General features: G+C 34.6%; 1 protein-coding gene across 1 annotated transcript in view; it reads right to left on the bottom strand.

Moving 5' to 3' along the window:
- DPH6 (diphthamine biosynthesis 6) overlaps positions 1-26514 on the bottom strand; it is a 218798-nt gene that overhangs the window by 59923 nt on the left and 132361 nt on the right. Inside the window, exon 13 of the mRNA XM_087723172.1 lies at positions 1553-1795. Coding sequence (XP_087579298.1) covers positions 1553-1795 — 243 coding nt within the window. The remainder of the gene's footprint in view (positions 1-1552; positions 1796-26514) is intronic.

Genomic DNA, 26514 nt, shown 5'->3' with positions numbered 1-26514 from the left:
TTCTATTAAGCATGTTATGATTTTTTTCTAAACATTTTAAATGTCTCCCCTACGTTTCATATTACATGACTATGTGGTCTAAATATACTTTGCACCAACTACCTCATCCTGGAAGAATTCTGTTCATAAGCCTTTTGAGGGTCGCTGGTACCCCATGTTTTTACAATTTTTCTAGACTGATAAACATTTGAAGGTAGCAAATATTTTTCCTCCATGTACATTTATTTTCTAATGGAATCTATCAATAATGTTTGGTCAAATTATATGCTGTAGAGAGTAAGGAGAATGAGAGAGGGAGAGAGAAATCCATTACCAAAGCAATGAGGATAAAAACACTAATTAAACCCAAATAGTGAAGATGGTATACATAAACATCTCAGATGGACACACTACTAATTCAAATGAATTTAAGAAAGGAAGGAGGTAAAACATAATCAGACTTCCAAGATTCAGTTATTGTAGGCAATCTTAATAGAAGTAGCCTTAGTCTTAGGATTTGATTTGTCTGATCTATATCTTGGGGTTGACAAATGTTGAAAGATACTTCGCATTGCCCAATTGGCCTATTAACTCATACATGACAATAACTCATACATACAATGTAACTATAAAATTTAGCTATTTTATTTACTTTCCACAGGGTATCCTGGTGCCCCCAGAAACTTTTTAAAAGAGCAGTGTACTATAAAGGGAAAGAAGAGACTGGTTATGATGGCCTTATGTAAAATGAAATCATTCCAAACTATTGATTTCTGTTGGTTTCTATTAGAAACAGTTCTTCTCATTTAAAGAAGGCCACATTATCATTTTTAAAGTCTCACAAGCACAAAATTAGCATCTTGAAAGAGCTCCTCTGCCTGAGAAAAAGGATGTTCCAAATTAAAAATGGTTCAATTTCAAAATATTTTGATCAGCTTTAGTTACCCAAGTGATTCATGTAAATATACTGATCAAGTACTGCTCCCAACAGATGTTATGCATATCATATTTAATCTTACTAATTATCATCTAAATTTTATTTATTAGATTTATACCCCACAATTTTTTTTACGAACGCTCAAGATGGCATATAGTGTGTTCTTTATAATAATTGTAAGCGTAATTACTTTGTAATTGATTTTGAATAAAATAAAAATTCCTCCATAAAAGAGAAACTCTGCAGATCATCTCTGTGAAAGTTAAGTGCAGAAAACTACTCTCTTGAAATTTGACAAAGAAAAGGCATGTATGTACATTAGATTCAGACTCTAAATCCTCTTTTAAAAATGTCCACCTGGAATTGGTTGCTTTTTCAGGCTTTTTTTGCTTTTGCTTTATGGAATTCAGAGAAACCTGCTGATGAATGTAGCATTCTGTTAGGCTGTTTAATGTTTCAGCGGTCCATACAAACAGAAGAGCCCAAATATAATAGCTCAATCAAACCTTATTCTATCAGTGTTTTTGAACCTCAGCAAAATGCATTGGGAACGTTCTGATTTTAGTTCAAGTCATGAATGAATGTATTTTCTAAACTGTTGCTTTGAAAGCAGGAAAAAAATAATATGATACATACCTTTATAATTTCTTTTAATTTCCTCTGCCATACAGCTTCAGCAACAGAAATGTACTTGCTGTCTGTTACATAACAATTGGCCATGAGTATATGATGGAGTTCAGCCTTCAAATTCATGGCTTTCAGGACTTTTTCAACATGGTTTAAAGACATCAGGGCTTCTTTTATGATGCCGCCACTTGTAAGTTGCATAGTGCAGGGCACTAATGCAATCTGCCCAGCACAATACAGAGTATCTTCAATCTAGGAAAAATAATAATAAAGAAAATCTTTTTTAAAACAGTGGAATTATTCCATATTTTCTAATTAAAAGTTACCATCTTTAACTTAAGTAAAAATATATCAGTCTGAAGATAATTTCTGGCAGGGATTTGGCTACATTGTAAAAAAAAAGCATTGTATCAAATATGGTTTTGGAAAGTTAAATGTAGATATTCACATATTCATAACTATTCTCAGAGAAATCGCCAATGAACAGACCAATCTAGAAATATGTAGACGAACATAATGTCATAATATTTCCAAGGTATCAGTATGAAGACTTGTGTCATATTTGAAGTAAATTTGTTTACAATCTGTCAACCACGAAGGAGAGAAGGGAAGCTTTAAATGTTCTAATTTACAATAATTCACTTTAATTTAAGGCAGAAATGACTCCCAAGGTTTCATGAGTCCCTAGTAACATACAGTGATATATTGTGCAAAGAAAATATGATATAAAATTAAGCAGTAGCTGGAAATAAATTAATGTACCTACTATTTCAAGTAAATTTTATTAGATCATTATGTTTTTCTTACTTTGCTAATTTTACATTAAAAGGTTTAAGTGAGTTACAGTATATTTTGTATTTGTTCTTGAATGCTCAAGATAATGGTGGTTGTTGTTGTTATTAGTTGCAAAATCGTGTCCGACCCATTGCGATGCTATGGACAACGTTCCTCCATATCTTCCTGTCCTCTACAATCTTGTCCATTTAAGCTCACGTCTACTGCTTTGGTGACTCCATCCAGCCACTTCATTCTCTGTCGTCCCTTTCTTCTTTTGACCTCTTATCTTTCCCAGCATTAGGCTCTTCTCCAGTGAGTCCTTCATTCTCATTAGGTGGTCAAAGTATTTGAGTTTCATCTTCAGGATCTGGCCCTCTAAAGAGCAGTCAGGGTTGATCTCCTCTAGGACTGACCGGTTTGATTACCTTGCAGTCCAAGGGACTCGCAAGAGTCTTCTCCAGCACCATTGTTCAAAGGCCTCAAATCTTTGGCACTTAGCCTGTCTTATGGTCTAACTTTCACAGCCATACATTGCAACTGGGAAAACCATAGCCTTGACTATACACACTTTCGTTGGCAGGGTGATGTCTCTGCTTTTTAGTATGCTGTCTAGATTTATCATAGCTTTCCTCCCCAGGAGCAAGCATCTTTTAATTTCTTGGCTGCAGTCCCCATCTGCGGTGATTTTGGAGCCCAGGAAAGTAAAATCTATCACTACCACATTCGGCTATCACAAGCCGAAAGATAGGCCATCAATGTTTTCTAACAGCTTATCCTACATTCTATTGAAGCAATTTCAAGAATAAACAGACAGCCTCAATCATTTATGCAATGATTACATCAAGGCTTGGTTCTTTCAATGCATTTTATGTTGCTTTGTCCTTAGAGACTGCCTACAAGCTCCTGTTTCAGAATGTGGCTGACTGCCAGGATTTTGAGTACAGCCACAAAAACACCTTGTTGTACACCGTTTATTACTTGCTTTAATGGTTATCAAATTCTTTTCAGATGAATTCACTTCCTTGTTTGGACTTAAAAACCAGATAATCTGGAATTCCCTCTCTACCAGTACTGCTATGCTGTGTAATCATGGGAAAAGGGGAAGTATGTGTTGCTAAAGTCAGGAGCCAAGATAGGCAAAGTATATGTGAATATGCACTCCCAGCAGTCCTTCAAGGTATGATGGTCCTCCCAGGTCTCTAATTAAAGCAAACATGTATCTATATTGGGCAACAGAGATACAGGAAAATGTTGGTTAAAGATGATCACTTCATCACATCAGCAAAAGCATCATTTCATTCTGTGTTGAAGAAGGAAGTAGTAAATCACTCTTGAACTTTACCAAATATAGAGAGATAAGATAAATTGAGTGTTGCTTTAGTGCTGGCATATGATGAAACCATCAGGTCAGATAGCATTCAACATCCTAATGAGAAAGAGCTGAAAAGCTTTTGGAGTACTGATATTATTTATGGTGTCGTTAGATTAAAGCTTTTGAGACATCTTGTTGCTAAAGGTAGGCATAGAGGAAAAGAAAACCCAAAGATGTAAAGAAATAAATACACTGGGAACATGGAATGTAAGTAGCATAAATTTGAGGAAGTTCAACACAGTGAAAAATGAAATGAATCAACTACACATTGATACTTCAGGCATCAACAAAGTGAAATAGATGGGAACTGGACACTTTCAGTCAAAAGTCATATTGTTTAATACATATGAATAAAAAAGAAGGAATACTATGGCTTTCATTGTTGAATAGGATATAGCAAAGCCCGAATAAGATCAGTAATGCTTGTTATCTATTTATGCTTCAACTACTAACTCAGAAGAAGAAGATTCTGACAAGTTTTATGGTCAAATTAATCTGAAATCAAAATAACATGCAAGTATAAATATACATTAGGTAATTAACATACACTTTGATCTGATGGTTAAGGTATTAGACTATAAAATAAGAGACTGGAGTTCTAGTCCTGCCCTAGGCATGACAGCCAGCTAGGTGAGTCTTAACTAATCACTTTCTCTCATCGTAATTCACTTCATAGGGTTGTGGTTGTGGGGGAGAATAGGAGGAGAAAAGAGTATTAGATTTGTTCGCCACCTTGAGTTATTTATAAAAATAATAAAGAAATAAAAATATCTATCTATCTATCTATCTATCTATCTATTATCTATCTATCTATCTATCTATCTATCTATCTATCTATCTATCTATCTATCTATCTATCTATCTATCTATCTATCTATCTATCTATCTATCTATCTAACAAACAAATAGAGGGAATTGCAAAGGAGAGAAGCCAAAGTCAGGAAGGCAAACATCTTAGGAAGGAATTTAATTTTACATACTAATGCTGGGGATCATTTAAGGCAGATTAGAACTGTTCATAGAAAGAGATGTTCAAAGTGATTTAGAAGAGGCTAAAGATTAAGAGGCATTATGACTGATGAATGTTGAATAATTGTGAAAGCCAGGGAATACAAAAAAATAATAATCAAGGTGTCCTTTACTGATTATAGAAAATCTTCTATTACATTGACTATGTCAGGCTATAGAATATTCTTGGCAAAATGGGAATCTGAAAAAAATCTTTTATTCTTATCAAGCATACTACCAAACTTCCCATGTATGGAGTGGGTGGGTGGGGGTGGCTCTCAAGGGACAGTTCTTCTCCTCCTCCATTGATCCAATAATGCCCAAGGGGCCCTTCTAGCTATGAAGATAGGCAACTATGAACAGCTGTACTTTGTTCCTTGCATTAAACCAGTAACCATATAGAATTACAGATTCTATTCAGATAACTTTACATAACATTTATTGAATTCAATAGGCTACCCCTTTAAACCAAGTGACTCTTGGCAGCGAGCAATCCTAAAACAAAACAATTAGAAGCAGAAAAAAATAAATATATACAGATGAGAAAATTATCATAATAATTGTCAATATAGCCACTAAATGGGGCCCTTAATATATTCGAAGTTTCAGGCATGGGCACCTAGGCTTTTAAAAGCCTTATGAAAGGCTAGTGGTATTGGTACCATCCTAATTTCTGAAGGATGTTTCAAAGGCAGGAGATTCAGTGGAGAAGATATGTTTCCTGATTCCTGCCAGCTGACAGTACTTGGCTGATGTACCTGCAAGATCCCAACCTGCCAAATTGAAGTGGATGGATAGAAACTATTGGGAAAAGACAGTTTGTTAGGTAAGCCAGTCTGAAGCTCTGAAGGGCTTTATGTTCTGCTCTTTCTTATAGTTCAAGATAATGTCATACAATGTCATAAATAAAGACAATACAAATGAAAATATAAAAACCACACAAAATATCCTTCAAACATTAAGCTTTTAAAAAAAATCCCAGCAACGGTCATGGTGTAAAACTATTAAAAAGAGTCAAAGTTTAAAGCCACATGATAGATTCTGAAAAAAATAGCCTTCATTATTTGGTAGAAGGACTTTAGTGGTTATAATCAATGCTTTCAATTTCATCCTGTTACAGATTAGTTTAGTATAAATTCACTTCTGAGAAATTATTTGCAGTACATTGTGTTTATTTTTTTTAAAGAAGTGTTTTAATTTAAAAAAAAAACTCTCATGACAATCAAACCATGTGAACACCCATATGCAACTCCAAATCTGTCCTTATAAAACTGCCTGCAATTCACAGAACACTCACACATGTAACTATTGGAAGAGTATGTTAAACTATTTGGCAATCAAAATTTATGATTAGCAGCTGAAGAGGGGGAGGAGGAAATGCAGAATATATAATAGATTAGCAGACATTCATCAACTATATTTTTAAATTGTTTAAGATGTCTAAAATATTGTTTTGCCGTGCTATATATAACCAAAAAATTGGAAGAAAAAGAATGCAATTTGTTTAAAAGAACAAATGGTTTTTGTAAGGGGGAAAAAAAAGATGTGTGCTATTTAAAAATGCGTGCCATTGAATAAGGGAGTCCAGCCAGCTATCAAGTGCCATATTGACAAGATGAGCAACAAATTCAAAAGAGAAATTATTTAGCAGGACGATATTTTCTTTTTTATAGGTTTATTCCAAAGTTAAATCCAGGCAAAGCCCTAGTTAAATTTACTTTATTTAACTAAAAATAACTTCCTGTTTGACCTCAATTTTGCATGCACATCGACCCCCACCCGATACATTAATTATCAGATAGGAAGAGCTGTTCAACCAGTTCATTTCCCTCATTCTTGAACAGATTGTTTGAGACATAATATGAATACTAATTACTGATAAAATAACTGTCAGTATTTTGAAATATGTAACAGATAACATTGCATTGAAAGTCTCCTGGATACTTCTGGTAAAATTAACCATGTAGTCACTGTATTTTAAAAGTTCAAAACAATTCTTAGATCACTTTGAAGAAAACTACTCAAGCTTTAGACTCCAATTTTGTGTTAACTGTTCTCATTTTTGAAGTACTGGTTTATATTTTTCAAAAGTTATAAAAAGACTCTGGAATATATAAGAGACAACATGTAACTAGTTACTTGTTTATACAGTATATAGAAGACTTAATAGCAAACAGATAAACTGGTTTATAATATCAAATGAAAAAAAGCCTTTGGAAACAATACTTTTTACAAAGAAACCATTAGAAAATAGATGTATTTGTCTCCTTTCAATTGTAGTCTAATTACAAACCAGCCATCATGTTGATATTAACAAAGGCTCTAGTGATGGTGGTTCTGAATCTATAAATTGTATACTTTTCCTCCAATGGGTTCTGACTGATCCATATTATTAAAGACTGACCCATTTATCATTTATATTAGTTTGATTAAGCAGATGGCTGCATTAACGTCATCTAACTCCTATACAGCCGGAATATATGCAACCGAAATCTGCCCAGAAGAGTTAAGGGGAGTTTATCTTTTACAAACATGTTTCTTCAGACACTTGACCTGATTTTCCTTAGATAGCATCAGATTTTATTTTGAAGCTAAGAGAACATACTGGGTTGAAGGTTTTTTATTGTATGGATATAGTGCCTTCCCTTTAGCAGATCATTTTTTGCATTAATTGTTGCCTCCTTTTCCCTTCATGTGAGCTTTGGTGGCATTAGGAGAATGTGACAATGATGGAGACCTGTTTAGAATTACTGTGCATATTTCCATGTCATTTACATTGTTTTGGGAGTCTCCTTTTATCCCCATTCCTTGTGTTACTTTAACAGATTAACAGAGTTGGAAGGGCCTTATAGGTTATCTAGTCCAACCCCACCCTCAAGCAGAAGACCCTACACCACTTCTGACAAATGGCAGTCCAAACTCTTCTTGAAAGTCTCAAGTGATGAAGCTCCCACAACTTCCGAAGGCAAGCTGTTCCATTGGTTAATTATTCTCACTTTCAGAAAGTTCCTCATTTCTAGGTTGAATCTCTCCTTGGTCAGTTTTCCCTGTGTATTCAGAAGGGCATCTATAGTGAACTGGACCTGGTAAGAAAGCCACATATCCCTGGTCTAGGATAGGGCTTCAAACAACCATCATTTGAAGGAGCTTCTCACCTGTATTGTCATCAAAAGGTTTCTGGGAGCAGGGTTATTATTTATCCAGATCTGGCAAAGAAAAACATCCAATGAAGAGAAAAGAGTAGAATTTCATCTATGATATTGCATTTATGCAAAGGATCAGCTGGTCCTGGAGGCAGGTGAGAATTAGAAGAACCACATATCTGGTGTAAAACATGGACACAATAAGTGACTGCAGGATCCAATATGAGTCAGTCACCTGGACCAGAGGTTTGGAAGACAAAACTCGGACTCATCCTGGAGCCCATCTTCGAGTTACCACTCTCTAGCAGACTATCTGACAGGATATCTTTTTCTTTTAAACGGAGATCATCCTGAAGATGCTCAATTTCTTTATATTAGCATTATATTTTGTTCGTGCACATGAATTTTACGATTCATTGCTTTCAGAATGGAAGCAAAACTAATAGATTTCATTTCTATAACAGGAGTATGCTTCTGATGTTTAATAACGTGATGTATGTGTGAATGAGAAGTATGTGTGAACAGAGTTTTGTCCCTGAAACACTCCATCATAGGAAAATTAGAAGCATGGCAAAAGATATCCCATTGCTTACTAAATGTAGCAAAAGGTAAGGAGAAATGAAGGGTTGCTTTAAATTTCCATTTTATCTCTATTCAGCACACTTTCAAACTTTCAAATGCTAAGTTTACTAGGAAGAGGACACATTTTTAATATACATTAATATGACTGCCAAGTTCGGTTTTTTTTTATATTCAGCTTATAGTCGGAAGTAATGTTTTTCTGACTCTTCCAGGCAATTTTTCTTTCATACATTCAGCTACAAATAACTAAAATCAAGTATCTTGACCTCCCAACATGGCGACATTCTTTAAATTGCAACTAACTCCTGGAAGGAATATTAAACATTATTAATATTAGGTTAGTAACATCAGCCTTTTGAACCATTCTCTCCCCTGAATCTTGACCCAATATTCAACATACGTACTCAACCAAGAACTGAAGAAGTAGGAAAAAGGATTGTTGATGAAACTACAAGGGATCCCTAATTCTAGGTAATCCCTATATGGAAGACAGTGACAATTTCAAATTACTGCTTTAGAAATTATGTAGAATATGATTAAAGGGCAGGGATAAATATAGGAACATGAAGAGTTAAGAGATTTGGGGTCGGAGCCTTTTAAACCAGAAGATTCAAGCCTGAAGAGTTATATATTTTATCTTCATTATTTATATATAAATAAATCCATTGACTACAATCAATATTTATGAATAGTGGCCTGTAAGCATCTTTGTTATTAGTCTTTCTACTCTAAACTACAAGCCAACAATGTCTGAGTATATATGCATTGCTTTTAAGCTTACTTTTTTAATTTAATGGCAATACATATTCAAGAATGAAAACAAATATATGTGTCACAGGTAATGCACGTTACCTGATCAGAAGTAGTAATTCACATGTTTCTGGGTAAAGAGCCAATACCCAATAAACTTAAAGACTTTGTTCTAAATGGATTGATATCTGAATGATTGCTGCCCTCTTAGAGGTTAGAGTTCACAAAGATTCAGTGCAACCCATTCTTGCTCCCCCAAGTCAAATAAACCACCATTTGTTCAATCAAGGTAAATAAGCACATCTGACAATGTGTTAATTGGCTGCCTCTGGTCAGCCATGTGCACCTCTGACCTTATTGAAGGTTTAAATCAATTTAAACTTCAGGCAATAAAGACTTTCGCTGATTAAGTTAGAGAGAAATTACCTTTTCTAAAGGGATTACAGTTTTAATGTGATGAATCTTTAATTTAATATATGGTAATTCTTTCTTCCTATGTTCCTTGTATTTAGCTAACGATAGTAAAATTGCATTTGGTTACATAAATCTTTTTTCTAGAGCAAATCAAGTTTTCAGAAACTTTTTCCTGCAACATATATGCAATAATATATGCAAAATAATTTATAAATTATACAAATGTATTTTACCTTACTGCTCTACTTTGCACAGGCAGATTTGGAAACTATTGAAACAAGTAGATTTTTTTCTTAAAAAATTAACAAGTAATAGACTAAACTAACGACAATAGGTGCAATAGTTTTAGAATTGGCAATGAAGATATTGACACAATAGATAGGTTCTGTCTTTTAGGATAAAGTTTAAACCATCAACAGGAAAGGAATCAGAAGCAGAAAAACATGTTGCATACTAAGTAGTATTACTATCAACTTCATAATAAAGACATTTCAAAAGCTATCAAGGTTCTATTGCACGGATTTGCTTGCATAATACCATAGTTGCTTGTCTACAATGTACTGAATGTACTGAAACTCTTATTTCACTGTCAAATTACAGAAATGTTACAACATATAACATAACAAAAAGACCTCATGCTGTTTCCGCATTCAAAAATAAATTAACATTACTTTGTACATTGTGTCCTCAACTTAATAGTATCATTGAGCCCAGAATTAATAGCCTAAGTTGTGGAAGCCATTAAGAGGTATCACCATGTCACTGTGTCTGATTTTATGAACGTTTTGCAATGGTTAAGCAAATGTGTTAAGTGAACACAGCAGTCATTAAACATGTTTATTTTAGGCAAAGGTTGTTTTTTTGCTTGAAACCACTTGCTTTTGACAAAAAATACTGATAAGGTCATGTGATTGTAGGATGTTGTAAACATCTGTAAAGCTGCCCAAAATGTGATCACATGACTGCAGGAAGGCTGGCTGTTGTAACTTTGGGTTGTAAATAGCTCTTGGTGGTCCCTAAGCGATTGGGCAGAAATTGACAACTACCTGTAAATTCAATAATGACAATAGTCCTACTCAAGTGCTACTCAGTTCTGAGAGAACTTAAAGAGGTAAGGATTCCTCTCTGAGTAACTTAGCAAGTTAAACATATATATACAAATTACCCGAAGGTCAAAAATCCAGGATATACTATGTGTGTATCAAAGTCATTAGGAGATAAAGAACTTGGTGTACTATTTTCAGAATCAGCACTACTTACGAAGACACATCAAAAAATTGGAAAGAATGTAAGTGTTCTCTATTTAGACATACACAAAATGAAAGTAACTTTTTAATATAATAAAGTAGCCAAGGAAATACACAATATTCAAATGAAAAAATCCCTCTACATTAGCTTGGTAGAGGAGTTGGAGGATGCCACAGGGATTGACGGCAAGTCTTATTTTACTTAACATCTTCATTAATGCAATGCAAGGCAGGATTAGCAGCATATAATGAAATGCACAGCACACTCTAAGTTGTAGGTTCTTATTAATATAAATGAGAATACATAAATACCAAAGGCTCTGCACAGGTTAGAACTACTAGGTGGAAAGAGAAATGAAATTTGACAGTTGAATGGAAAGAAATCCTGGGGCATACCTTTTATAAAAGGTCCAAAATATAGTGAAGGAAAAGAAAGCAGTAGGATGGCACAAGTACTTACTGAAAGGGACTATTTGTTTTATATCTAATGGCAACAAATAAACAGCTAACACATAATAGATAATTGACTATAGTCCTGGAGACTGCAAAAACAGAATAATTTGAGGGAAGATTAATTGCAGTTGGTAAAGGCAGAATATGTAGTTAGTGACCAGTGGTGGGTTCCGGATCCCGTTGCAATTGCTACGGTTGCAACGGGGCCCGGCGTCCTCCAAATCAACGCGTGCAGGGCCTAGGCACACCTGTGCACTGCGCACATGCGTCGTACCTTCCAGCGATGCCCCCACAATGCTCCAGCTGCTCAGCACAGCGTCTTGCAGGCACTGTAGAAACTATGCGCGTAAGCCCTCCGGCGCACCGTACTAGAACGGTACCTGGTGCTACGGGCAGGCTCCGGTACGCCCGTACTGGGGTGTACCGCCTGCAACCCACCACTGGTAGTGACTAAAAAGAATGTTAAGATAAAGTAAATGGCAAAGAGAAGGTGATAATGGCAATCATACATTGGAAATGTGATTTTATGGATGAAAAAGAAATATCTGAGACCAAAAGAAGCAACAAAATCTTTAGGTCAAGTCATTATTGCTGTCATTAATTGAGGACCATCTCTATTGGTTGCATTCTTTCCTGATCCAGCTTCTCCATGCTTTTCTAATTCTTTTTCATCTGTGTACTTAAAATTATTTCATAAAATAATTTTGGTACAATAAATTTAACATGGTCCGTCATATAGCAGGATTGCTACTTGACTGCCTGCATGATTTCCATGCTTATATGCCTAAATGTTATGTATAATTTACAAATCTTCAAAAATAGTTTTAGATGAAAAACAAATACTAGAAATTTATATCCTTTTCTTCTTCCCCCTTTTATTATGTTATACTGATGGAAGCTATGGAAAATATAAACAAGAAATTCTTCACTGTTTTATACCAAGAATACGTGAAAATAATACATAGTTGATCAAGGTAGGAAAATGTGTATGTATGTATGTATGTATGTATGTATGTATGTATGTATGTATGTATGTATGTATGTATGTATGTTTGCTCTTAGAAACAAAATTGCTTCTAAGAGCACATCCAGTTCTTGAAACTAACACTAAATTATTATTTCAGTACTGTAATAATGTCCAGAGACAGATGACCAAAATTTTCTATACTCCTGTTTCCATGGGCACTTCCATTCAAGGCTGTGACTTGCTAAAAAAATTGGCATTCAAGGAGACTGGAGGCAGCAGTTGTAAACTATATTTGGTTTGATTCAGAATATTTTATTCTCAGCCAATTGCTTCAGTGTATTACAGAGGGAATCAACTGAAGTATAAGCATGTTTTTTCAGCACCAGTTTTATTTTCTCCCTACTTTTTAAATCAAATATGCTGTTGTTCACTGTAAACCATTTCAAGATTTGTATAAATGAAAAATAATATATAAATAGCATATTATATAACACAGCAATACTAGTACTATTTAATGCAAGGTTTGTTTGTTTGTTTATTTATTTGCTGATAACCCAGTATTGTCTGGGTATTTATTTATAAGGGGGAAAATGTCCAGACCAAATGTAATTTCTAATGTTGGATTTTCCCCTTTACCAGAGGGAGCTCCCTTGTGGCTCCATAGCCATTGCTATGGCAACTCCTCTGTGCTGTAAAGTAGAAGCCATTTTACAGCAGTACAGTAGAAGCCATTTTCTACATGACAGGCTGTATCTTAACAGAACACACACACCGAGAGGTTTTAGGGCTGTCTTACCCTCACAGTATTTTTTTCCAGAGAGTGTACAAAGTTTGGTTGAAATTGCTCGAGATGTACTATGAGTTAAGCTGGAACACACACACACACACACACACACACACACACACACACGGTCTTTTATATATAGATTTCCCACCTTTATTATTTTATAAATAACTAAAGGTGGCAGATACACACAATACTACTTCCTCCTATTTAGTGACAATATTAGTTTCATAGAGGAAGAATATCATTGTATAACCAATGTATTCAGGCAATTCAAATTAGCACCACTGTAAGCTAAGTTAATATACAGTTATATTAGACACAAAGGTGAATCCTGATAAAAGTACCATATTTTTCGGAATATAAGACGCATCTTCCTCCCCCCCCCCAAAAAAGAGGGTGAAAATCTGGGTGCGTCTTATACACTGAATACAGCATTCTTGACCTCCCCAAACCCCGCCTCTTCGCAAAAAGTGGACGTGCTTAGTCTTTAGGAGGCCTGCAAAGTGCTCCTGGGGGCTGGGGAGGGCAAAAAAAAGAGCTAAAATGGGCAGTTTTTTCCTCATTTTTGTCTCCCCAGCCCTTAGGGGCACTCTACAAGCCTCCTAAAGGCTATACATGCTCTTGTTTTTGGCAAAAATGGGCCATTGTTTGCTCATTTTTGCCATCTCCAGCCCCCAGGAGCACTTTGCAGGCCCCTTAAACTCTCTGCATGCCCCATTTTTCACAAAAAAATGAGGTGTGCAGAGGGTTTGGGAGGTCTGCGGAGTGCAAAAACTTTTTTAAAAAATTTACCTCTGCCTTTTATACTCCAGTGCATCTTATATTCTGAAAAATATGGTATTTGGTAATAATATATCATGAAGATTCATACCACCTAGAAATCTGGCTTCCTTTAACTATGATTCTGTAAAGTGTTAAATCCCCATATAAGCAGCATCATATGTAGCCCATTACTTCATATGAAATGAAGACATTTAAGTAAAGTTTTTTGAGTTGAATTTGATTCTTGATGGCTATATAGAAAAATCCATGTAGTCTTCTTGGCAGAGTTATGGGTTATTGTAGAATTTATTCATTTATTTTTTTTGTTATTTCCTAGTCTAGGATGAACCACTCTAATGGCAGAAAGTGAAGAGGAACTAAAGAGCCTCTTGATGCAGGTGAAGGAGGAGATTGCAAAAATTGGCTTGAAACTCAACATTAAGAACACTAAGATCATGGCATCCAGCCCTTTCAATTCCTGGCAAATAGATGGGGAAGAAATGGAAGTAGTGACAGATTTTCTTTTCCTGGGCTCCAAGATTACTGCAGATGGCGACTACAGCCAAGAAATTTTTTTAAAAAAGGCTTGTTCTTGGGGAGAAAAGCTATGGTAAATCTAGACAGCATACTAAAAAGCACAGATATCAACCTCCCAAAAAAGTGTGTATAGTCAAGGCTATAGTTTTTCCATTGCAATGTATGGCTGTGAAAGTTGGTCCATAAAGAAGGCTGAGCACCAAAGAATTGAGGCCTTTAAACTGTGGTGCTGGAGAAACTCCTGTGAGTCCCTTGGACTGCAAGGCAATCAAACCGGTTAGTCCTAGAGGAGGTCAACCCTGATGGCTGTTTAGAAGGCCAGATCCTGAAGAGGAAACTCATATTCTTTGGCCACCAAATGAGAAAGAAGGATTCATTGGAGAAGAGCCTAATGCTGGGAAAGATAGAGGGCAAAAGAAGAAGGGGACGACAGAGAATGAAGTGGCTGGATGGAGTCATTGAAGCAGTCGGTGTGAGCTTAAATTGACTCCAGAGGATGGTAGAGGATAGGAAGGCCTGGATGAACGTTCTCCATGAGATCACGATGGGTAGGACATGACTTAGTGATTAACAATGACAAGAAGTCTGGGAACACTTTCTATGGTGCTTGATTCAATAGCATTAAATAAATATTATACACTACAGTCAATAATACTGTTGGTCTGGTTTTCTATATAATGCTATAAGCTCTTGGTATGGCTTCTAGAATGTTCTGTAATAAAATAGCATGTTGTGTTTGTATGAATGATGTGAGCATTGGTTGCAGATATTGTGCTCTGGCGCAAAAGACGCAGAAAGGGGAAAGTGCTTAGAATGAAAATCAACAGTATTGTAACTGCCTCTTTCATAGGGATGAAGTAGAGAAATATTTGCTGTAATATTTTTCATTGCAGCCCCACAACAGATCCAGTCCATTTTTGCATCTCTTGCTGACGTTGCCCATCATACCAAATATATTCTCAATATGTTCAATTTTTGGTTTGTTGTCCTACTAATGGAGAGCCCTCTAGGTCATCAGTCCCCAATCTTTCTGGCTCTACCGATTAGCAGTGGTAGCAGCAGATGGGGGGATGAGGAGAGAATGTTTTTGTGCGCGTACCTGCCACTAGAGCTCCAAGTGCTCATCCATCACTTGCATGGACTAGTCCTGGTCTGCAGACCTGGGGTTGGGAAGCCCTGCTCTAGGTAATCTTTTTCCCCCCAATATTATATTGAGTTGGAAAGAAAAAAAGACTGGAGCGGGAATAACAATAAGATTAGGGGAGAAAAGCAGAGTCTAGATCAATGTTTCTCAAACTTGGCAACTTTAAAATGTGCGGACTTCAACTTCAGAATTCCACAGCCAACATGAGGAAAGAAATTTATGGAATCTCTCTCCCATCTCTGAGTATTTCATTAAGTTTGAAAAAAATGGAAGGAGGAAAAAGGGAAATGGAGTTAGGGGACAAATGCAGAGTCTAGATGAATATAACGAAAAATTAAATCTTAAGATTAAAGTGTAAAAAAAACTCCAATTTTTTCAAAGAATTAAAATGCTATTGGGTAGCAAAACATTGTGTTTTATACTCTGACCTGCTACTCATTCTGATTCCATAACTCAATTGCTAAATATATTCAAAGGAAATTTGACTGTTGTCTTCCTCTAACTATAGTATGAAGATTCTTTAAAGGCAATTCATTAGCAATGAGTGAGTAAATGCTGTTGACGTGCAATGTACTATATAAAACTGGCATGTAACATATTTATGTCAATAATTCAGCAACTTCCCGGGAAATAGTGAGTTAACCTATGTACTCCATATATTTTTAAAAGATGGACATAAATCTGCTCTGGGGAACTGATTTGATACTTCTTTGAAGGTTTTCAAAACACCTGGTAATATGTTATTCACTAAAAAATATTCCCACAATTCTCCTATCTCCCATCATTACTTGCCTTGAGATTCAACTGTCAAGTTTGATGTGCCTTTTAAAACTAGCCCTCCAAGCCTGAAAAACCATGATTACCCACCACAGAAGAGAACTCTGCTTTGAAACTATCTGATAATCCAGAAGATCATTTACCTGCAAGCATTATTTGGCAAAGCTAAAGCAGATCATCAAATGGGAGCATCTGAAGGCTGAGGCAGCAAAACGTCAACAACAAATTGTCATTGGCATTACATTTATGAACCTTCAAACAGCATCAGATCTTTTCCATGGGAAACCAGATCAGGTCAGACTGGAGCTGAATATTTCTTAACAAGCTAACCATCAAAAGAACTTACGTTTTGAATAAAAAAGCTATCATTTGTTGATTTGAATATCAAAGGAATACATTGCAAACTCCCAGTCTAGGAAAAAAATTCCTAAGCTACACCAGACAGGTGTTTAATAATCTATTATTAAGGCACTATTTTAGGTTACTCAGAATTATTAAAAAATAGCTGTAACTGTGAAGCTGCAAATGGGACTGCACAAAGAAATGAATGCTATTAACATACTATTAACAATTCAAAAGAATGAGTTGACATACCAATCAAACTTGTTAATTGACTGTCAATGGCCTGTCCCTGAATATACAACATGACTGCATTATATATTTCAAATGCTGACAGGAAGACAGTTTCATTTGCATTAACTTCATAAACTGATCAACAACCAAACTGCCACATACATTTATAATGGGAAGCTGAATCATTTCAATATTCATGGAGCTCTGTAATTGTAAATTAGGTACTGAGAAATAATATAATACTGTACATACTTTAAAATATCCTAAATTTTTCTGACCTAGTTCCTTTGTTATTCTAAAAAGAGCAGTGGGAAAAGTTGGGTATCTTAGAAATCATTATTATTTCAGTTTTTGGCCTTATGCAAAATTTGTTTGCTATCTAATTTGTAGTGAAGGTTTTCACTTTTGCCTAACCAAACTACAAAGGATCAAACTAGGTAGTATACACCTTTTTCTGGCCTTAGTTTCTGTAAACATTATTAAAAATAAGCCAAATGGAAAACAGGCCAGTTCGTGTTTCTTATGTTTAATAATTGAACACATACTTTTGACAGAGATAAGGTGGGATACATTTACACCAGTGATGGGATTCAATTTTTTTTACTACCCTGTGGGCATGATTTGGTGGGCAGGGGAAGGATGCTGTAAAATTTCCATTCCCACCCCACTCCAAGGGAAGGATACCGCAAAATCCCCATTTCCTCCTGATTAGCTTGGACCCGTGAGGTAGAGAATAGATGGCGGCGGGGCCAGTCAGGGGTGATATTTACTGGTTCTCCAAACTACTCAAAATTTCCACTAACGGTTCTCCAGAACTGGTCAGAACCTGCTGAATACCATCTCTGATTTACACACAAAAATGTTTAAAAATGTGTGCTATTACTTATCCTTCAAAATATTTGAGATATTTTGAAGCAATCATCCTTAAAAAAATCTACAGAATAGTTAATCAGCACAAGAAATAGCTGTTGATATGATTAAAAAAAATAAAAAAATGCATGCAGCATTGTTAAGCCCAGCAATTCCTGAAAGACAACAGTGTAGTTGTGAATGGCATGCCTAACATTGGTATGCCTACCATTCCTACTAACAGTGTCTACCAACAGTGAATGATATGACTACCATTCAGTATGGATCATGAAGGAGAGACCCATGGTCCTCCAACTAGGATTCTCAACAGATTCATCACCATGGCCAGTGGTGTTGAATTCTGGGAAATATAATAGAACAGTATCCAGACATCACAAGAAGCTAACATTAATTAACTAAAAGCAACCTTTAGCCATAGAGTATAGAAAAGTTGAGGGACACAGTGGCTCAGTGGCTAAGATGCTGAGCTTGTTGATCAGAAGGTTGGCAGTTCAGCGGTTCGAATCCCTAATGCTGCATAACAGAATGAGCTCCAGTTACTTGTCCCACCTTCTGAGAACCTAGCAGTTCGAAAGCATGTAAAAATGCAAGTAGCGAAATAGGAACCATCTTTAGTGAGAAGGTAACAGCATTATGTGTGCCTTTGACCTTTAATCATGCTGGCCACATGACCATGGAGACATATTAGGACAGTGCAAGGGGAACCTTTACCTATAGAAAAGTTGTGAGAATATAGGTCAACAACATTTTAAAGTAAAAATAGTAGGAAATGAATGTTCCTTTAAATTCAGACAAACATCAGCCTTAATAGCCTTGACATATAATAAAATATTAAAATTTAAAATCTTAAGCCTTCTTTCTTTCAACCTACTGACCCAAAAAGAAATTCTGAAGCTTTAACCTAAGTTCAAATTCTGGACAGTGGCACAGTTGAACTAATACTACTCTGCTGTCTGCAATAGAAATGTAATATTAATACAGACGTAATCACTTTTATTGTTCTGTCAATTAATATGTAAAGGCTTTGCAAAAATCCAATCAGAGAAAATTATTGGGATATAGTGATACAAAATCATTTTGAAAAGCCATTATGCCAGGATTACATATGGTAGAAATTAGAGATATTAATCCTGATAGCTGTCTCAAAAGGTTGCAAGTCACATGAAGGCCACCAGCCAACTCTCAGAGAACAGCTGAGATTCTAGCTGTTGTAGGTGTGTGAATTTTAAAGCCACCTTCAGATGAGAATAAAAATTTGTCTACACAAAAGCAAAACTATTGACTATGCTGAAGTACCAATGTCTTTGTATAGTTTTCAGTTTTGGTCTAGTTAATTGAAATTCTATACTCAAACAATCCAATATATCATGTCAACTGACTTTTAGAAAAGAGCATGAACTAGTGGGGAGGCCAGCTCAATATATCCTTGTGGAAAGCTAGAAAAAGACTACTGAAGAAAAAAAATTGCTTCATTGCTCTCAGCAGTAGTGCCTTTCTTCCCCTCTAGCTGATTTTTAGCAAAACATCTTGTTCCTGGATAGACAAATGGAAGAAGAAACCAGTCCATGCATTTAAGTAAGATGAAAACTGTCTGATCCAGAAAGCAGGTGGGAGATTTTCTTTTCCCTGTTTGTCATCTTAGCAAAAGAACTGATAAAGGTCACACTGTTATCTGAAGATTTCTGCTAATCTGGTAAGGAACAATTGTAGGTCCCGATCAAATGCTACTGGGTATCACAACACAAAAAACGTGTTACATAAATATCAAGGATATACTGGAACTAAAGATGAGTACTTTTTAAAAGAACAATACTGCCACCATTTTAACAAGTGAAATGTAAGCACTCTGCATTTAAATGCAGAGTTTTTATTCAATGATGTCATCTTGCTTACTAAAGACTATCACTTGGTTAATTTTGCATCGTCATTTTCATATTACATATAAATAAATCTATTTCAAGATATTTTTTAAAAAATATTTGTTTTTTATAGAAAATATTATGTGTTTGTTATCAGAGATGTTGATGGAAGTGATAGTTTTGTTGTTACATATCTTTTTAGTGCTACTTACTGTCTGGAATAGTCTCTTTCTGAAGTTCATGAGGTATCTTTTGTTATATCACTTAAGTTTCTTTTCAACTTGACCATCTTTGTATAAATATTGGATGAATGGGTTTTTTAGTTTTCCTTTCCTCCCTAATTTTTCCTTGATATGGTTTTGTGTATTCTTGTATGTTTTACATTATACTTTGAATTTATGTAGGATGCAATATAAATATCTATTTAACAATGATAAATACATCAACTGATTAATTTTACGAAGAATTACAGCAATACTGAATTATAGTGATACTGAAATAAAGTTTCACTTTCACCTGATCTATGTGTATATACAGACAGAATGAGGGAGGTGTATGTATGTATGTATGTATATTTTTATATCTATCTATCTATCTATCTATCTATCTATCTATCTATCTATCTATCTATCTATCTATCTATTGTGATAATTGTGCCATGAATCAATTTCAGATGTCCAAATTCATAGCTGTTATTCCAAGTATATTTAATAATTATCTTGAACAGATAAACAAACATTATTAGAGAATGAATCTCCTCCCTTAATGCAAAGTTGAGATGCTGACTTGAACAATGCACTTTCTAGTAACTCTTGCTAATTAATTATATTGAAAATAATAACTACAACAATTATAACAAAGGTAAAATACACTTGATGAGCTTTCCATTCTTCTTGGAAATGCAGGATATGTGTGAGAGAAAGACAGATAATCACTTCAATATAATTAACTAAAGCATCTATACAATCAACGTAAATGGACTAAAATTAGGTTAACTAGATGAGAGAGTCTTAAGCACATAATTTTAAGGTCCAGGATTAATTTAACAAATAAATCATCACACAATTACTCTACATTTGTTTTAATTCATAAAGTGTCTTAAATATGTTGCATTTGTACAGTATCTCAATGGAACACAGAAAAGAAATAATTAAAGAGAATTTGGACTGTGTCCATTAGCAGAATAACTCTTTGAAAATTGAAGAGAATAGGACAAATCTGGACTATGTGAGAGTAAGGTCAGGCAAGAAGCTGGCAAAGGAAAGATCAAGTCTGAAAATAATCCATATCAGGTCAGAAAGTAAGGAAAGGAAAAAGTCTCCCCCAAAGCATCCATGTGAGAGAGACACTGATTCTAAAACTGGCAATTGCTCCATTCTTAAACCATCCTCTATCCCAGTCACAAAGCCCACCATAGAGAATATATAAACTGCTCTCTATTTCCAAAAGTACACACATACATAAGCATATGGGCATTGCTGGTAAGGAATGGGAAAGAAATCCAGAAGCCAAGCTTCCTTTAAAAAATGTATTTAATGATATGTGTATTATATTGTAAGTAAATTTCAAAGGGTGAGGAAAACAAAAATGTATATGCATTATTTGTGTGCATGTGTATATACAGAAATAGATTTGCACATATATTTATTCTCATATCCACATACATTGTTTTTTAAAAAGCAAACAAAACTAAATGTTGGAATTCTTGTTAAGTTTCCCCCGGTAAATTATACTTTTCAAGCAGGTTACAGTGTTCTTTAGAGTTCAGTTACTAGAGAAACATAATATTCCTCTATCCTTGATTTAAAAAAAATGCTGTTGAATGCTAGGAGCATAAAAGAATTATACAGCACAGTGCAATATCAATTTGTATAAATAACACAGCTTCATTAGATTGCAGCCACGTGATATTTTCACAATATTTTCTGGTATTAAATTTCTTTCATTGTAAGAATTTTTATGAAGCTGTAGTTAATATACATATCATTTGCATACCTTGCAAAATATTTGATTCTATGCTAATACGTTTGTAAGAGAAAATAGATTTAAAATAATTATCCACAGAATCTTGAGAAATATTACTTTTAAAAAGACTTTATTTAGTAATTCATACAATTTTGGTGCCCAGAAAACTTGAAACAGAATACCAGCTTTATGTGGTATTTAGTATCACTACATATTTTAACAATTACACCAAGGACAACAAGCACATATGTTTGAATAAGAAAATTCAATAGGAGAAATTGATAGAACTTCATTAAAAGTTATAAAAGTTATATGAAATAATATAATGTAGGCACCAATTATGAAAAAAATGATAAATTTCATTGCTACTAATTGTTTTGATCAAATTTTGGCAAATTCAAAAATCAATGGTGCGTTACCTAAAAATCCAGTTCTAAATGGCTTCATAAAAGCTATGGCTTCTGGGAGAATCATTACTGAATATTTTGTGTTTATATTAGAAGGAAGTTCATGTCCCACATTTAATATTCCGTAAGTTGGTTCTAAAGAAAAACCATGTATAATAAAACCAGCAATATTACTGTGCTTGGTCTAAAGTAGAACAATTATTGGAACTTGCACAGATCGTCTTCTTTTAATTCTGCATGAATTCCTTTTTCAGCAACAAATGTATAGGCATTTAATTTCAATTCTTTGCATTCTTCAGATCTGAAAAGTCAAACCAATTGTTCTATATTTTTTTTAATTATCAGGGAGCACATTTTGGGGAGGAAAGAAGAAAGAAAGAGGAAGGAAGGAAGGGCAAAAGGGGAAGGAAAAATGAATCTGTTCCATTTCCATCAAACATAAATGGCCACTTTTCAGCAACTATTAAAACAAAGAGATGTTCTGACAGAAACCATTGCATTAGGGAAGTGGCAAGTTAGAACATGGTCTGAAAATGGGTATGGAAAAAGAACTGTGAAACGTTCACACCAGACAACATAAAACATCCCCCATCTTGTTCAAAAGAACTGCCAAATCAGAAAAAGGGGGAAATTTTTTACACCAAATAAAACACATTATATATTTCTCTATTTCTATCCGTGCACATTTTTCACCCAGCAACCAAGTTCAATCTATCATCTCAGAGCACATTTAGTTGTCAGAGTTCAATTTGGCACAACTAAAATTTGTTTCTTTACTGAGAATAAATGAAACAAAGAGAAAAGCCCAACTGGCAAGAAATAAAGCTTTCTTCTGAGTGTCAGAAAATAACTGATACTGATAAAACATATTAAATTAAAGATTCCCCCAAAAAACTTCAGAAAAAGATTACAATCCTACATTCTGGACATCTGTACTGTTACCATACATTCTAATAAAAAATGTTATTAACATCCTCAATGTAGAAGCTTTATTACAAATTGAGTTATTATAGAGGTATTTTAATGAGCTGTTCATCCAAGACAATATATAATAAACATGAGATTAAGTGAATTTTGGTTTATTCTGTCACCCATATGTATGTGTTTGAACATTATGAGATCAACGCATTTTGCCCAGAAGTATAATATGCTCGTGCTGATTTCCAGAAAATGTACCAGCTATATTTTGACATAGAGGTAGTCCTTACTTAACGATCATTCATTCAGTGACCTTTTAAAGTTTGGACAGCATTGAACAAATGGCACTTACACTAGTTCCTCCAAGTTACAGCTATTGGAATGCACCTAAGGTCATGTGATCATAATTTGAACCCTGCATTTGTGACCACAGAATGCCTTTCAACAATTCCATTCCCCTAACTCCTCTTTGTCATCTGTCCCCCCTCCCCACATTCCACAACTCAGCTGACTGCTCCCACTGCTGATGAAGTATTCCCAGCCTGGCGTAAATGCCTATGTGTTAAATTGGGCATCTGGGATGTTGCTGATATACTAGCTGCCTGTACCTGGAAAGATCCTGCAAGACTCTGGGATCTAGACTTGAGATTGGTGCTGGAATCACCTTACCTCCTGGTGTTGGATAATTCCAACTTGCTTTTAGGGAAGTTCAAATATAGCTTGCAAATCCATGGCTTATCCCTATACTTGCCACCAAGTCAAATAAAAATACAATAAATAGTTGGGATCATTATAAGTCTGGTTTTGTAATTTTTAAGCTTATTTCAGCTTCGGGTCTTGGAATTTTAATAATTATTTTGATTTGATTACCATTTATACTGTGGATGCTGTGGCATAATTTGATAAGAATGTAAACTGCTGAGAATCTTTTGACTGAGGAGAAAAATCAAATAAATATAATTTAATTTGAACTATAATGCTGCAATGCTGAAATCTCTGTTGCTGATTTTCAAATGCTCCTTGATTTAATTATGTTAGGATAAATAAGTTAGATATCAAAATATGTGCAATATCCTGTGATTATTACAAATAGGTTAATCAAAAAATGACAGCGAGGAGAACTATTTCCTAATTAATAATTCCTGCTAGGCTGCTAATTTTAGTTTACTAGATGCTTTCATTTTCTTTGCATAATTCAAAAATGTATAGTATACATGCAATGTATGTCTACTTTAAAAGCTCTACTGAATTCAATGTACCTTATTCCTAGGTTATTATGTACAGGATTGCAATGTTTATTTCACTCATTGATCCACCATGAATAACATGTCCATTTTTTTCTTTTCTAGTATAAGTCTGGCAAACAAAGGAGTTTTACATTTCATAGACTTGCCTTATTTCAGTTGAAGGATGACTATAGAAATTGAACAAAAATTAAAAAGAGAAGGATTGGGAGAAGAATTCTAAACTGTTCAATTGAAATCTGAAATGAAGTAGATCATAAAGCAACTTTCATTTAGTAAAGGACATTATCTACTTTGGAAATGGCAGATTCTTCTGAAGAAGGAACCTTGGCTTCATAACTGAAAGTGGTGGGGTAGAAATCCATGAAATACAGCATTTCAGAAGCAAGGTGGGGATAGGTGGGGAAGAAATGATCACTTTTCTATTGAAGAATTAAAGGTTAGAATTAGTTAAACCAAATGGAGTATTATGAAAGTTAGTGTGTCTCTACAGTACTCAGGTGAGTACTTGGTGGCATAAAAGCATGGCTTTAAGGAATAGTTTGCCAACTAACTCATGTCCCTTGTATTTTGAAGAAACAATCAAACAAGGACACTGTAATATTCTTTAGAGTGATTTCAGACTAACACCAAAAAGTGGAAATTTCTTGCTATGAAATTTTCTTTTTCAAATTTTCTCAGAGAAAAAAAAAAATGAGCTGAGGGTAGACAACCATACTAATTCAAAGCTAAGTTGAAGTGTTCTTCAACACCAAAATTCATGTGTCAATATATTTCCTTATCCTGTTTCTTCAAAATACAACTTTCACTTTCATAAAATGTCACCAGGAATGCCATGACTTGCAAAATTCTGGTTTTTGTAGGTATAGACACATCACAGCATTTGAATATTTTTTCCATGGCCATATCAGATGTATCAATTGCTAGTTTGCAATGTATTACTTTTGATGGTTGATCCTAAAATGCAGCTATCTACTACTTCAAAGTTTTCATTCTAAGGCTGTCGTTGTTTTCACTAATTTGCTTTTCTTTAATTTTACCCCCCTCCTTATGATCCTTGACTCTTATTAGCAGTTTTTTAAGATTTTCAGTAAGTGTCTCATAGGAGGCACAGTTTTACTATAAGAAACAAACGTAATCTTACTTATCTTTTTCAAAGGAGAAATGTGCATTTACCCAGCAGGTAAATGCACAATTAATACCAAAGGCTGAAATAAACATGCAAAATTAAAGATTCACACCACCAGTCTTTCTTACAACAGGAAGTGATCTTTGTAGCAGTTTAATACATTTTAAAACATCCGTATCCCCAAGATAGCTCTCATAGTTTGGGGCAAAATAAATGGAGATCTCTTGATAATTATTTTACAAATCCTCAAATTATCTATTTCCAAGTGGTTAATTAGAATTATCTTGCTAAAAAACTAAAAGAATTCCAATGAGGTTTAAAAGCTTTTTTACTTTGTAATTTGGCCTGACTGAACCAAAGGAGAAATTCCCAAAGGAGAACTTTCTGTTGAAGATGGTGGAGGAAAAGGAAGAGGAGCAAATAAAACTGCTTCTTAGCAAATCCAATATGCATGATGAAATGAAGCTGAAAATATAGTGAAAATGTTAATTATGTTTGTTCCTACACTACTGAAAAATACTCAAAACATTCTTAATATGGAGTTTAACATGTTCATTCTGAAAGGAAAGAACATGAAATAGGAGGGTTAGATTTCCCATAGTCACTATTACATTTAAAACAGATTATCAGTTCAGTATGATTCAGTCCTTTTGAATATGGCTAAATTTTGTTATACCAATGATAAAATTAGGCAGATTTATATTATTCACCGATGGACCCGTGACCATTTGTAATGTTTTATCTTTATTTTCTGTTAATGTGTTTTTGTTTATAATACCACATAAATCTTGGTCTGTAAATAAATTAATAATAAAAGGCCAGGCAGAGGAATGTTGCAAAGGACTATTGGATGTCTGTCTATGTTGATGTGCCTCACAATATATGGATTTGTTTACATTCCTTTACTCTCTTTTTTAATCATTTTGATTTGTCTACATTCAATGTTTTTGAGTATCAAAACGAAAACTATATGAGAAACCTTGGCTGATCTTAGATCAGATAACTGAAGATTTAGTTGTTTTCTCACAATTCTACTTTAAATATAGCTGAAAACCTGCATGTGCTTCTATTTTGTGAAATACTCACTATTAAGCATGTTGAGGGTCATCACCTAGCCAAAGAGCTAGTGAGTTTTCATAAGTCAATACAGTGACATGTAAAACCAGATTTCCAACACAAAACAGTAGGAAAATTGGAATTTCTCAGGCCTTAGTAATATGGAATTGATTACATTCATTTATCTATTTAAAAGAACTGAAAAGCATTGTATATCTCATTCCCAGGAC

This window comes from Thamnophis sirtalis, unplaced genomic scaffold (assembly GCF_051295495.1).
Source record: "Thamnophis sirtalis isolate CommonGarterSnake01/CBP01778 unplaced genomic scaffold, rThaSir2_p1.2 scaffold_1, whole genome shotgun sequence".
In the NCBI taxonomy this organism is placed as follows: Eukaryota; Metazoa; Chordata; class Lepidosauria; order Squamata; family Natricidae; genus Thamnophis; species Thamnophis sirtalis.
The sequence above is the reverse complement of the archived record's forward strand: the minus strand, read 5'-3'. Positions and strand labels throughout refer to the sequence as shown.